Raw genomic sequence first — 14,214 nt, 5'->3', positions numbered from 1 at the left:
GCCCTACTTACGAGGCACAATTTAAACTGCAAGCTATCAGTTACGCGGTTAACCATGGGAATAGAGCAGCCGCGAGATAATTCCACATCAATGAATCCATGGTTCGGAAGGGGAAGAAGCAAAAAAACGAAGTTGAGGCTTGCCATCATTCCGGGAGGATTAACGAAGGAACTCCAACTAGTCATTGAAACTGGGCTTTGAAAGTGAAGTTGTGAGAAGCATGGGAGCGATCAATGAGAGAAGGCGAACACACTCCACCAAAACAAACTGGGAGGCAGCGCCCCCCACCACCCTCTTAACGGAGTCCACCCACCAAAGTAGATTTCAAATCTGTGGGAAACACTTAAGACTAACTAATATAGTAGCATAGCTACTACATAACAACTGACAACGTTACCATTATAATGGACATAGTAACCGCATAAGCAACTGACAACACTATCATCATAACACAATGACCACTTGAGCTGACCCAATGACTCAAACCAAAACACAGCCATAAGAGATGGCCTTTTTAAATTGTATTGGGGCAAAGGTCATTTGGAAGTTCATGACTTAGCTAAAAATCATTCATGAGTTATTGAAACAAGAGATATGAATACCTAGAGTTGATTTTTGGACAACAATAGAGGTTAATACATCGCACATAATGAATTGTGATTTATTGAATTGCCATTTACAGAAGTTTCATTAACTTTCTTTGAGTCTGACTTCCAGACAACACAAAACTTTTCTCAGTTAGACATTAGATAGAAAATGGAGGATGTGTGGCCCACTTACTATTACTTCTTTTTCTTCTTCTTCTTCTTCTTCTTCTTCTTCTTCTTCTGTGAGGATAGAGAGAGGGAGAAGTGCGAAAAAAAAATTGAGCGTTTTTGGATGTTTTTTTCTGGTGCTTTTTTCATCTTTTTTTTATATTTATGTGTAATAGTTTTTTTCTTTATCTTGTAGTTTTTTTTGTAAAACTTAGTGGTTAGTGTCTGTGGGTTTTTTTTCGGTGGTGGACCGGCATCGCCGGTAGGCAACATTCGTCTTCTTTGTGGCACAAACTAATGGTCTTGGACCCTCCAGCCTCTCTCCTGGAAGAGTTACAGCGCATTTTAATTGATTTCTATTGGGGGGGCAGGAGGCACTGGGTTCCACAGAGCATCCTTTTCACAGCTTCTCTGCCTTGTTTCTATCAGAGTGCTTTCAAAGTCTGGAACTTCCTGAAAAAACAGCGGGCGGAGCAGGCCGACTCACTGTACTGGCTCATGCAAGAACCTGTCCTGCAGGGAACCCTGCTGGACTACCCTAGCTGGGGGGGAGCGACTCTGTTCAAAACCCTTCAAGCTGCAGGGGTCGCAGCGCTTGGCAGAGTGGTGGAGCTGACCGGTCCCAGTCTCGAGGACCCCGCTCCGCTGGCCTCCATTCTGGGGCTACATTCCGTGAGGGTCGTTACACAGCTGCTGAACCACTGGAAAAGTAGACTGGCTGGACATGAGCGCTCCCTCCTCAGTCTGTATGGCAGTGGTTCCCTAACTCCGAACCCAGAGGACGGCTTCCCCCACATCGGCCTGCTTCCAGACTTGGGTGACTGCGGCGGCCCCCTGCTGGAGAACATTCCAGCAGTTTCTTTGGGAGCCACGCCCGGAAAACAATTCTACCGAACAATGGTTAAGACCTTGCATAAAAACAAACTTAACGGACGCTTGGACACTCCATGGAGGAGAGTTATAGACGAAAAACTGAAGCCAGCTTGGGGCACTTTATACAAGGCCCCAGTGGTCAAAAAACATGGCGATGTTCAGTGGCGGATCCTTCACGGCATCGTGGCCGTGAACTCCTTTGTCTCCGCGATAAATCCAGCCGTGGCGGATACCTGCCCCTTCTGTGGACACAGGGAAACAGTGTTTCATTGTTTCTATCAGCGCGAGCGTTTGCGTTCTGTTTTTGATTTGGTTGGTAAGGTTTTTACCCAATGCAATGTAGTTTTTCACAAGCACTCTTTTATTGATGGTTTTAACCACAAGGGCCAGTTCAAGAGGGAAAGTCGGGTTTTAAACTTTGTTTTGAGCCAGGCCAAGATGGGTGAGTGGTTGTCCCAAAAAAGGAAAGTTGACGATGGGGCAGAAGCCGACGGTTCTATGCAAAAAGCTGATAAAGTCCAGACTCTTTATTGATTTTAGTTTTTACAAGAGAGCAGGAGATCTGCAGAGTTTTTGTGAGATGTGGACTGTTAACGGGCCACTGTGCGACGTGAATGAGGAGGCGCTGTGTTTTAGTGATGTTCTGATGTGAAAGCATTTTATTTTTTTATCTATTTATTGAATTGCTCTTGCCGAGTTGTGTGTTATAAAATAATGTAAATAAGAGCGGCAAATAAATGTATTTTTTCAAAATCAATCTTCTTCTTAACTGCCCAAAAGCTTGGAGGAGTAATTTGTGCAACAAAAATGTAGTTCATCAAGCACTTCAAGTGAACAGCACCTCAATGCATAACTGTTGCAGTGAGCACCGACACCAGAGCTAATGTTAGCATCAATAGGTTTATTGTGAGCATGACTATTTCCTTTGTACTGGTCGTAAAAGGAGAAGAAATAGACTCCGAGGCATTTTGAGGCCATATTTGCGGCATTTTATAGAGAAAGCCGCCATTTGCTGCGTCTCGACAGTAAACGGCCCATGTAAAATGGTCAAATGGACCAAGTGCTTATTGATGAGAAGACACTAGTTTGCATGGAGTCAATACGTGCAAATGTTATTGCCTTATGGTGCACTGGGGTATTCTTCACATAAAAGGGGGCTGCAGTCAATTTTGGAGTTAGTACTGAAATGTACGATGTCTCAGTGTGGTAAGACAATCAATATGGTGCATTTTATAATGATGAGGTCTAAAGAAAAAGGTGTGAACGAACCAAATGATACATCTCTTTAATGTTTTATGTGCTCGAGAATAAAACCAAAGCATGGGAAGCGTTTGACAAAGTGATTACAGTATATCATGAAAACAGTTAGTGCATTCTTAAATAGGAGGTAACCTGAGATGATACTGTCATAAAAAGGAGTTATGACCTGTAAACAAAATGTTAATTATTTGTTGTAAAACACATTTAGTTAAAGCTCTCCATTTACTTGAAGAACGTAGAAGTAAAATAATAGTAAGCAAAATTTACTACAATGTTACTCAGTTTAAAAAAATATATATATAGCGTTACATTTACAGCATACAGTAGAAACACAAATATTTATGAAGTACACTATTCATATTCAACAGAATGTTTGAGGTGTGAATTTAATTAAGGCGAGAGATTTTTTTTCCACCCGAAATTCATGTTGAGTTGCAAAATGTACATTAACATGGTGTTAATAAACAAATAGAGCAGTTGACCTTGCACCTTGTGTAGTTCAGTGGTCACCTCAAGCATTCCCTCCACAGTGACTATCAGATAACAAAACAGGACAATGGCAGAGCAGACAATCATGCAAGAAAAAGGAATTGAGGCATTTTTCTCTTGACTCCCGTTGGAGAAACCTTTTTAATTGCTTCTTGTGCAGTGAAGTTATGTTGTTGTTTATTTTTTACCACATTTACTCTAGTCTGTAGAATGCTGTACAATCAAAGTGGACCCTTCTTTTTCAATCTAGCTGAATATATGCAGTCTTCAGGGACACTGCGGCAAGGTCAGGATTACGGCTGAAAGAGATAAAGTCAGCACCTGAGGGCTCAGAATCCTCTTTTTTTATTTATTATTATGCTAAAGTACGGCAAACATTCCCTGAAGCGCCTTGAAAGAGGAAATAGTATACTGTCATAAAGCTGGAGATGTCATATAGGAAAACACTCCATTGTATTTTAGGATAAGTTTCATTCAAGGCCCAGGGGGGGAAATGGTGGGTTAAAAGAGCATCTGGAACAAAATTGTGCCAGACAAATCATGTGATTGACTTGCTGCAGTGACCCTCGATTGGACGCTCTGAAAGTTGCAACAACAGAACATCTATGATCAGACAAATGATTTTGGATGATAGGGCAACCTGTCTATCTGTATGCTACTTATTTTATGGGTTGATGTAAGGGATTTCAGTCAACTTCTTTTCACACCAACCTCATCCAACACACATAGATTGCCCAAATAAATGTATTGTCAAGAGAAATACAATTAAGATCAGGTGATGATAAGGTTTGATGGTATGAAGCTCAGTTGTGATGTAAAAAGGAATTTAAATGGTATTCAAATTGAACAAGTTATTATGTTATATAAAAAAGTTTTGGGGAGTGATTATTGATCATTAACTGTGTTGGAAGCCACAAATAGGATAAGCGAAATGTAAATTAGCTAAATCAGTGCCTGTTCTTTATAAAGTAAAGGATTTTCTTAAGAAGAAAGGTCTTCATATATTTTATTCTCTTGTGTTACCTCTCATGACAAATTGTGCTGAAGTTTGAAGAAATGTATATAAAACAAATATAGACCCAATTATTACATTACAGGAAAAAAGTGATTTGAACATTGAATAAGGTTGGCTACAGAGAAACAACTAAACAATTATATTTTAAATTTCTAGATATTGTGTATTTGAAAACAGTGGAAATGCTTTTTCGTGCAGGAAACAATAGCCTACATGATTTATTAGAATTAAGAGAAGGAAACTATCATTTAAGGGGTTTACTGATGTTTGAAACATTTTAAGTGAGGAGCAACATAAAATACAGATGTATTTCAGTTTTGGGTGTAAAATTGTGGAATGGACTCGATGATGCATTGAAACTGTGTACTTCTCTGTTGGGGTTTGTCTTTCCGTTTTCTGTGTTATGTATGGAGTCAAAATAAACCATTCATTCATTCATGGTAACTAGCCCTGATACTGTTGCTGAGCCCTGAGCCTGCAGAGGCACTCCCATCGTCTGGAGTGCATGAACCTGTCATGGTCACTGTTTATTATAGTTCTCTAGCATCACCTGCTGGTGAAGCTTGGATAGCACTTATCATAGTAGCTACAGTCATTTCACAATACAGTAAGTAAAGGTTACTGGTTAGCTACACTTCGAAAAGAAAAAAAATGATAATGGTGATTATACTAATAATTAACATTATATAACAAGCAATAACAATAACTAACCCATCAATTTTAGCCACAATATGTAAAATACATAACACAATTAGATATTTATAGAATAGGAAAATGAAATACACTAAAATGCCGTCATCGAGGCTAAATTCGATGGATAAAAAACGGGATGTGGATATCATAAACTTGATTACATCACAATATTATAGAATCCCCCGTTTTATGACTTTTGAACATTGTGATTAAGTTTATTTTGAAAATCTCGGCGGAAATACTTTTTTTTCCCACGCGCTCTAATGAAATCACATGCTAAGTCACACTTCCGGCTGTAAACATGCCAACGTGACGTAAGTTTTCCCCAAAAATATTAACGCTATCAAACTAATTTACGTATAATAGTATTAGTAATTACAATAACAGCAGTCCGATCGACCACGATCGGTGGTCACATGAACAGCTAACTTATTTGACTGTCTCCTTTTCCCTGGACGCTCCAGGAAAGGGCGCTGTTCTTCTACACTTCCGTGTACCGATCGCCGCGACTGGGCTCCGAGGAAAGTGTGTGTCGTCTCCTATTTGAACTGCTACGGCGGAACTCGTCACGTCTGTCGCTGCCAGAACTCTGCGTGGTCTCATTCGAAAAGTTAAGTATTGTATCCGTTTTGTTTGATTTCAAACTTTAGAAAGTCAGCCAAAGCATTCTAACCTTTATCGAAAAACGCAGCAATAGTCGTCAGCAGTTTAAAGTGTAGCCAAATGGTTCATAGTGTACAGCTACACTTGTGTCAGTTTGCTAGCAACTTTTTTTGTTTTGTTTTGCTTGATGAGCGACCGAATCACGCTTGCTAAACTTATTTGTCAAACCCAAAAACACAAATTGTATGTTAAAGGGAATTATTACATAAATTGCACACATTTAGAACATGAAGACTCAATGCAAATAGCTGTTTTCATGAATGCAGTGTAGTTATTTTGCCGTGATCGGCAACTCTCTACCATATGATATTTTGTCGTGAATCGCGCCAGAACCATAAGATATGCGCCGGTGACTGTGTGGCCGGATCTTGGGGTAGTGGGCAGAGCGGTCATCCCCCCGAAGGTCTTGCGTCACGGCATCAAATACCCTTAACAACTTTTTTTTTTATAAAATGTTTTTTTTGTATTTATTTACTATGTTTACAATTTCCTGCAGTCAGTCGGTAGTAGTAAACAAGCTGTTTAATGTTTAATGTGCTTATTAAAGAACAGAACAGTTATTTTGCCGTGAATTACACAAGAACCTCATATTTGCCACATGATTTGCAATGCTGCCTTGATGGAGTTGGTTTCGCTGTGTGTTGATGAGTTTTCCACATTTAAAGAAGTAGAAGCGCAATTGCTGCATTTGAAAAGACACAAAGTGTGTCCTACTGCCTGAAAATGAAAGTTATTTTACACGATTCATGCTACAGCACCCCGCTTTCGGACTAAGTTAGCTCACCCATTACTATAAAATTAAAGCACATTGAATAAAAATATATATATTTAAGTATGACTGACACTCATCCAGCTCTCTGGCTGTTTCCACAGCACTATGAGTTTACAAGAGATTTTTGACAACATGAAGCTGGCGCGTGAATATGCTTTGCTGGGAAACTACAACTCGGCCAGTGTTTTCTACCAAGGCTTGCTTGAACAAATCAAGAAACATGTGTATACCACGCGAGATCCCAGTCTTAAACAGAGATGGCAGACGGTAAATATTAAACAAAACCTGTTGCGATCTGTTGATCTTAAGCACCATTATAAACCGTCTTTCTTTCTTTCTCCAGTTGTGGCAAGAAGTAAGTGAAGAGAGCAGGCAGGTTCAAGACCTCCTGTCGACACTGGAGAGCGTTCAACTGGAAGCCGTGCCTGTTAAACCAATTGAACCTGATGATTGTGACATAAGGCCCATTGAACCAAGGTAAGGAAGCTGCAGGACTATTTTTTTTTATACTTCAGGACAATCTATAAAGAACAGATTTAAGTAAACAACGGCGATAGGTGGTTGCACAAGTGTGCACACCCTCTTTAAATGTCATCACTGTGTGTATGAGTGTTGACTTGTCTCCTCATCTGTTTGAGACAACATTGACAAAAAAGCTTTGACTACGGTACCTTTTTAAGATAGAAATGAAAACCGTTATAATTCCAGTAAAATAAGATCAACCCATCTTGCTTCGAATTTCCCAGCTTTCTGATGCATTTCATTACAGTAAATCAGTAATATATCTATATATATATATTGCGAGAAACATTTCCTTCTTTATTTTTCATTCACAGGCATTCGCCGTGTCCCGTCAGGCGGCCTTCAAACCCTTACAAAGACAGTAAGCCAATCAACAACCGCCTCAGCGTGGCCGTAAAGGCTCAGCAGAGGCAGTCACCTCGCGGGTCCAATGGGGACAGACAAAAAAAAAACAAGGCCAAAACAAAAGACGCGAAGGAAGCTGCTGGCAAAGCAAGAGACGATAAGGTGAAGCCTTTGCCCTTCCACAACTGCTCTAAATGATCTGTCAAGTCTTCAATCACGCAGTCATTTACACAATATTGTTAGGCAGGTCTAAATATTTAAAATGAGCAATTGTTATGAAAAATAATATTGATTTAATCTAAAGAAAAAATGCATGATAAAAATGTGCATTGCTAGTTCTGCTTCAGAGGGCTAAACACCTCTAAAGGTTTAGACTGAATAATTGTGTCAGTTAAAGCACAATAAAAATGGTTTTGTGTTGGTTCCTTTCCCAGAGCAAAGGGGATGGCCAGGAAAAGGAATTGAAAAAGTTTGATGGGACAGGATATGACAAAGACCTTGTGGAAGCCCTGGAGAGAGATATCATCTCTCAGAATCCAAACATTAAGTGGTACGTGTTTCTGTTTTTTCAACTTGGGAATTAACGCACACAATATGTACTATATTGGAAATAATGTGCTAGCCAGAAAAAGGTTTGAGCGCCAATATGAGAGCAGTTTCGAAGTACTGAATTAGGTTAATCTGTTTTAGGAACCCTTCTTGGTATGATGCAGTGCAGTTCTAATCTACACCGCTTGAAGTACATCCACATGAGGAGGGAAATTTAATATCTATGTTAAGGCAGAATTTCTGACACTGTATAATAGATTGTGTAAGAATACTTAATGCCAAAAAATTGATTCTTAGAACAATCACGATTCTCATTTACTATGATTCAGATTAGATTTTTCGATATAAAATGTCCCAAAATTGATTTTATTTTTTTATTTAATGTATTTTATTTGAAATATTTTATCCCTTGTTGGTGTGTGCCTTTTGTTGGGAGCGCTTTTCATGTTGTACATGATTTGGCCACTTAGGGGCAGTGTGGTTCCGCTCATTCTGATACACTGTTAAGTTGTAGCCACAGAGAGTGGAAGAAAAAAGTCACGATCAAATTATGCCAATAAAAGTTGTTTTTTTGCAGCATAGCTAATGTTAACATGTTTCTCTGTATGCATTCCTGAAGCATTTTAGTATGAATAGCCGTTCTTTTGAGTAATAAAAGTGCCGCGAGTAGCGTGCTAATTAGCGTTAGCGAGTCAATTGTGCTTTCCATTGGGCGTTAGCCTTGAGCTAGCTATGTTTGGTAAAAAAGCTAAACAAAGTGCGTTTGTATTCAAGTGTGCACTGTGTGTAAATGTCTTCATTTTGTGTGTACTGTTAACCTCAACTGGAGTGTAATAAACGGCTTAATACTCTAACAATAGTATTATTCGTTTGCGTTCATGTTGCTTGGGGGATTGATGAGAGTGAGGGAAGGGAACGCACTACAGGAAGTGAGGTAGACCGAGCGTGTGCTATGAGCCAGGAATAATGTATTTTACTGTGTTGAGTTATGCAAATAAATGTAAGCAAGCTTAAAAACATATTGTGCTACAGACTACTGTATGTAGCTAAATCTGACCTTTAAATTAGTTTGTTCTTATTTCTTAGGGAGGACATTGCAGACCTGGGCGATGCAAAAAAGCTCCTGAAAGAAGCAGTTGTATTGCCAATGTGGATGCCAGCCTTTTTCAAAGGCATACGGAGACCATGGAAGGTATTTACTAAATTGAAATGTGTGTTTATGACATGTCACTAACAGCAACCCGTGAAACTCTCACCTTAGGGAGTGCTCATGGTGGGACCTCCCGGAACGGGGAAAACACTTTTAGCAAAAGCAGTTGCTACTGAATGTAGGACTACTTTCTTCAACGTCTCCTCAGCCACGCTGACTTCTAAATATCGGGGAGAGTCTGAGAAGTTAGTCCGCGTGCTCTTTGAGATGGTAAGACTTTGGTGTCGTCGTCAGTGTTGTTAGATTCCAATTTCGAGTAAGTACAGTGGGAGCAATTGGGGAAATTGTCTATTTCTGCATTTACATGTACTGTATATTACAGTAAACATTAGCCTAGCATGAACTGGATTTTATTATTTTTTATTATTATTATTATTTTGCATTTAAAGGATTACATATGAGCATTGGGGCAGCATGGCTCAGTGGTAGAGTGGTTTTCTCCCAACCCAGGCTATAAATATACCATAACTACTGATCACTAATTTGTAAAAAGAGCAGAAACTAATTCATTGTATGCTGTCCATAACCACAAAATATAGGTTGAGATCAGCGTCTATAGCCACTATATTCACGTTTGAAACTAATAACAGGATTAACTAATAACATCTATGAATGAGAAATTGGTCAATTATGGTATTATCCTTGTTTAGGCACGCTTTTATGCTCCCACTACCATCTTCATCGATGAAATCGACTCCATGTGCAGTCGAAGAGGTACGTCTGAGGAACATGAGGCCAGTCGGAGAGTCAAGGCAGAACTCCTGGTGCAGATGGACGGTAGGTCAAAAAGAATCACAGTTTAGCTAGAGATGCTTTCAAAGGTGTTCATTCCGGTCTTTTTTTTTTTTCTGTTTGCCATTGTGAAGTGAACCTCGGAACTGACAACACTAGAAATGCGGGATGTCAAAATTAGTGCGTTAATTTAAAGTTCCTTTAACGCCACCATTTTTTTAGCGCACGATTAATGACCACCTTTTACTTGGAAAGCCTGTACTGGTGGAATTCCAGTCGCAATACAGCAGGCACGTCTACGTCAAAATTTAGCAATAATACATTTCATATTAATGCATATATTTGTGGAGACTGGGGTCAAGTTGTATTTTACAATTTTAAAAATGTGCAGAATTTCTCAAGTTACTTCATGTCAAAGATTAGATAGCTCTTAATATGAAAAGAAAAATGCACTAAGCTGTCACCAATGTCTTACAAATGCAATTATGCCATCTAGTGGCAGAAAATGACAACACAAATCAATATCACACTTTTTTACAGTAGTTTTTTCATTTAAAAAAATATTATGAATTGTTATGAAATTGCTATATCAGTGACTAAGAAATGCAACCATATTTCTATTAGATTAACATTTCTATCCACTTTTATTTTAACAAGAGTATGAAAAATATTTAATTGTAAATTTAGATATAAATCGAGATATAAAATGTAAGATTCATTTGTGATTAATCGTGAGTTAATTATTGAAGTCATGCGATTAATTACGATTAAAAAATGTAATCGACTGACACCTCTAAAATAATATAAAAGTAAAAACAAATACAAAAATCAATGAGATTCAAAAGATAGAAATAAATGTAAAAAAAAGTACAAAAATAAATCTATAAATAGAATTAAATATCCATCAATAACAGCGGCGCCCAACCCAAGACACGCTTAGGACCACCCCCTCATTTGAATAAGATTTCGACCTGACAGCATTATTTGTGTATTTTTTATTTTACTATATTTATTTATTTATTTAGGGATATGTAAAGAAAAATGCACTGAGCTGTTGCCAATGTCCTACAAATGCAGTTATGCCATCTAGTGGCAGAAAAATGACCTCAACACAAATCAATATCACATTTGTTTTTACAACACAGTACATATTTTTCTTAATTTTAACTCAACTTTATGAATTATTATGAAATCACTGTATCAATGATGATAAAAGATGGAGCCATATTTCTATTAAACATTTATTTTTTCCACTTTTGCGTTCACAAGAGTATGAAAATATTTCATTATACATTTAGAACAGATATAAAGTTTTCCATTAATCGTTAGTTAACTATTGAAGTCTTGTGATGAATCCCGATTAAAAATTTGAATGACCTGACACCCCAATTGTTCAAAACACTTTTGTGTTGCATTTGTTTTGTGTAGGTGTTGGTGGCGCATCGGAAAGCGACGATCCGTCAAAGATGGTGATGGTCCTGGCTGCCACCAACTTCCCGTGGGACATTGACGAGGCTCTGAGAAGACGTTTAGAGAAGAGGATCTACATTCCCCTCCCCTCTGGTACATGTGCTCCTTCAATTTCCCTCATTTCCGTTGCGGTCGTATCATAATTAGTTTTCCTCAGATGGCTCTGATACCTGTAAAAAGTTGTAACTGTAACGTAACATTAAATGTTAAATATACAAAATTGGCCTGAAAATGAAAAGAACAAATTAACTTAGAAAGAAACAAGAAGTGACGTGGAGGGCCAGATCTGGCCCCCCGGGCCTTATCTTTGACACATGTGCCAAGACAGTACAGGGTGATAAAAGTGTACAATATTAAACACTTGCTACATAACGCGGGGCCTTAGCTGGATTATCCCTCCAGGCCCCCTCAACACCATTTGGCTTCCTCAGCTCCACATTCCTATCATTCTGTCTCTCACTCGACACTAGTCAACCTTTAGTACACTTCTTTGCATTTTCCATTCAGCCTCAGTAAACAACCTGTAATCCTGACAGAATTACTAGTCCTTAGGGGCACAGGCAGGGATTGATTTCCTTGGGTACCTTTTGTCAACAAATATTAGTGTGGTGTCCTATACAAAAGCACAATAATAAATAAAAATGGAGAGGGTGGGGGGGGGGTCGTTTCTGAGCTTTTGGCAATGTTGTTAATTTGTCGCGTGCATCTTTTAGCTTCAGGTGGTTGCTCATGCCTGTGCAAACTGACTTATCACAGCAAACTTTCCAGGAGGCTTAAATTGAAAAGAGGCTAATATGGAGTAGGGCTAGACCGATAATCGGCCTGGCGCCCATATTAAGCATTATGACAAATATCAGTATCTGCCTTCTTGCAAAATCTGATGGCCGATAAAAGGTCAAGCTAAAACCATTTAAATCTCAGGGTACCATTTATTTAAGTTTTCAGTTAAATTTATAAGAGATGCTGCTAACCCTGGAAAACGTCTGAACCTTTTCTTTTTATTCCACATTAAAGAAATGTGAAAGTTTAAGTTTTCAGGTGTTTTTAAAATTTTGGGGAAAATATTTACTGTAGAAAAATAAAGAAAGCTAAAAGTATTTGTTTAAGTTTCCATTAACTTTTTAAGATAACTTTGGGAGCTACCTGAACATTTTTAATTTTTTGGGGAAATTTGAAATGAAGTCTTGATATTTAAAATAAATAAAACTTCAACATTTTGAAAAGTCTGACTAATTGTTCAATAACCAATAATGCTTTTAGACATTACAACAAAGTCAAGATTGGCATTTGTAATTTAAACATTTTTTGATGCCAACATTTTTTTTTCACCCCATCCACCCCCCACACTCCCCGTCTCCCATCCCCTTTTACTAAAAATGAATATCAGCTTCAAGTATCAGTTATTGACTACTAATAATGGGCATCGGTATTGGCCCTGAAAAAAACCAACATATTGGTTTAACTCTAATATGGAGAATACTGTAGCAACACCCAAGCATTGCAAGCTAGGATATTATTGAGTATATTACATTAACACGCCTTCAATCAGGTTGCACTTGTTTAACTCTTTGACTGCCAGACGTTTTCAGAAACGGGATGTCGCCAGTGCCAGCCGATTTAAGCATTTTGACTGATCTTTCAAGGTCCACAGAAAATGTTGTGTTTGGACTATGGAAACACACATACTACCAAATGAAAGATTGAACTCTCATCTTTCGTCAGAAAAAAAAGTTTGTTTCTACCTTATTCCGTTCTTCAGTAATCAACAATAGAAAATGGTTACTTTCACCGAAATGCTCTGTTTTGAAACAAAAAGCGGAGAAAAAGAGCTTTTTGTGAAACGATGTTATTTCATGCACTCTAGTGAATTGTACACTTCTTTTTGTCCATGAATGATGCCACAAACACCTAAATCGTGCTTTACTTCTGTAAAACGCTTTCACCAACAATGAAAAAGTGTTTTTAGATTGCAAAATACGTTTATTTCCATTCAACAGTGTAACAATTTGACAAAACAATTTCGCAAACTATTTACAAATGTGTGCAACTGTGGTACTATTTACAATTATGTGGATGTTTCAAATACAGTTTTTCTTTTTATAACGCTCCCCTGCGTGCAAGGAGACACAGCAGGATTTGCACAACAGATTAGTTTCACTTGCGATGGCTTCTTTCGCGCGCAGACGTTACACTTTCTTGACGGCCTTTTTTTCCGGGGAATAAATAGCAAGTAGCAGACTGTACCCACTACTCCGATGAATATGCATTGGACTCGGGGCACTCTTCGTCGTCCGATTGAACGTCCGCCTGAGCGTGCTCGATTGTGCTCCTCGTTTTCCGGTGTTAGCATCGCTAGCCCGTGAACCTTTATGACGTCGTCATAGCCGCCGCGTCAATGCTTCCAACTTCGCCGTCAACCTCGGAGTCACCATCATCATCCTCGATGATGATCATCGTCGTCATCAATGTGCTCTTTAGCGTTGGTCGATGCCTTTCGTCTTTGAAAAAAATTCCCAAGTGTGAGCTGCTTGCAACCGGTCGCCATTGTCCGCTTCCTCGGCCATCTAGCTCCGCCTCACGTCTTCTCCTGCCGCGTCAATGCTTCCAACCTCGGAGTCACCATCATCATCATCGATGATGATCATCGTCGTCATCAATGTGCTCTTTAACGTTGGTCGATGCCTTTCGTCTTTGAAAAAAATTCCCAAGTGTGAGCTGCTTGCAACCGGTCGCCATTGTCCGCTTCCTCGGCCATCTAGCTCCGCCTCACGTCTTCTCCTGCCGCGTCAATGCTTCCAACCTCGGAATCACCATCATCATCATCGATAATGATCATCGTCGTCATCAATGTGCTCTTTAGCGTTGG

General features: G+C 38.9%; 1 protein-coding gene across 1 annotated transcript in view; it reads left to right on the top strand.

Annotated features, from left to right (window-relative positions):
- Window positions 1–5,327: 5,327 nt before the first annotated feature.
- Window positions 5,328–14,214, top strand: part of katna1 (katanin p60 (ATPase containing) subunit A 1) — a 16,122-nt gene continuing 7,235 nt past the window's right edge. Inside the window, exons 1-10 of the mRNA XM_077553424.1 lie at window positions 5,328–5,399; window positions 5,550–5,695; window positions 6,622–6,787; window positions 6,864–6,997; window positions 7,357–7,549; window positions 7,822–7,937; window positions 9,023–9,128; window positions 9,198–9,356; window positions 9,797–9,923; window positions 11,307–11,441. Coding sequence (XP_077409550.1) covers window positions 6,626–6,787; window positions 6,864–6,997; window positions 7,357–7,549; window positions 7,822–7,937; window positions 9,023–9,128; window positions 9,198–9,356; window positions 9,797–9,923; window positions 11,307–11,441 — 1,132 coding nt within the window. The 5' untranslated portion in view covers window positions 5,328–5,399; window positions 5,550–5,695; window positions 6,622–6,625. The remainder of the gene's footprint in view (window positions 5,400–5,549; window positions 5,696–6,621; window positions 6,788–6,863; window positions 6,998–7,356; window positions 7,550–7,821; window positions 7,938–9,022; window positions 9,129–9,197; window positions 9,357–9,796; window positions 9,924–11,306; window positions 11,442–14,214) is intronic.

The sequence above is a fragment of the Vanacampus margaritifer genome, chromosome 19, assembly GCF_051991255.1.
Source record: "Vanacampus margaritifer isolate UIUO_Vmar chromosome 19, RoL_Vmar_1.0, whole genome shotgun sequence".
In the NCBI taxonomy this organism is placed as follows: Eukaryota; Metazoa; Chordata; class Actinopteri; order Syngnathiformes; family Syngnathidae; genus Vanacampus; species Vanacampus margaritifer.
This window is presented reverse-complemented; position numbering and strand designations above follow the sequence as displayed.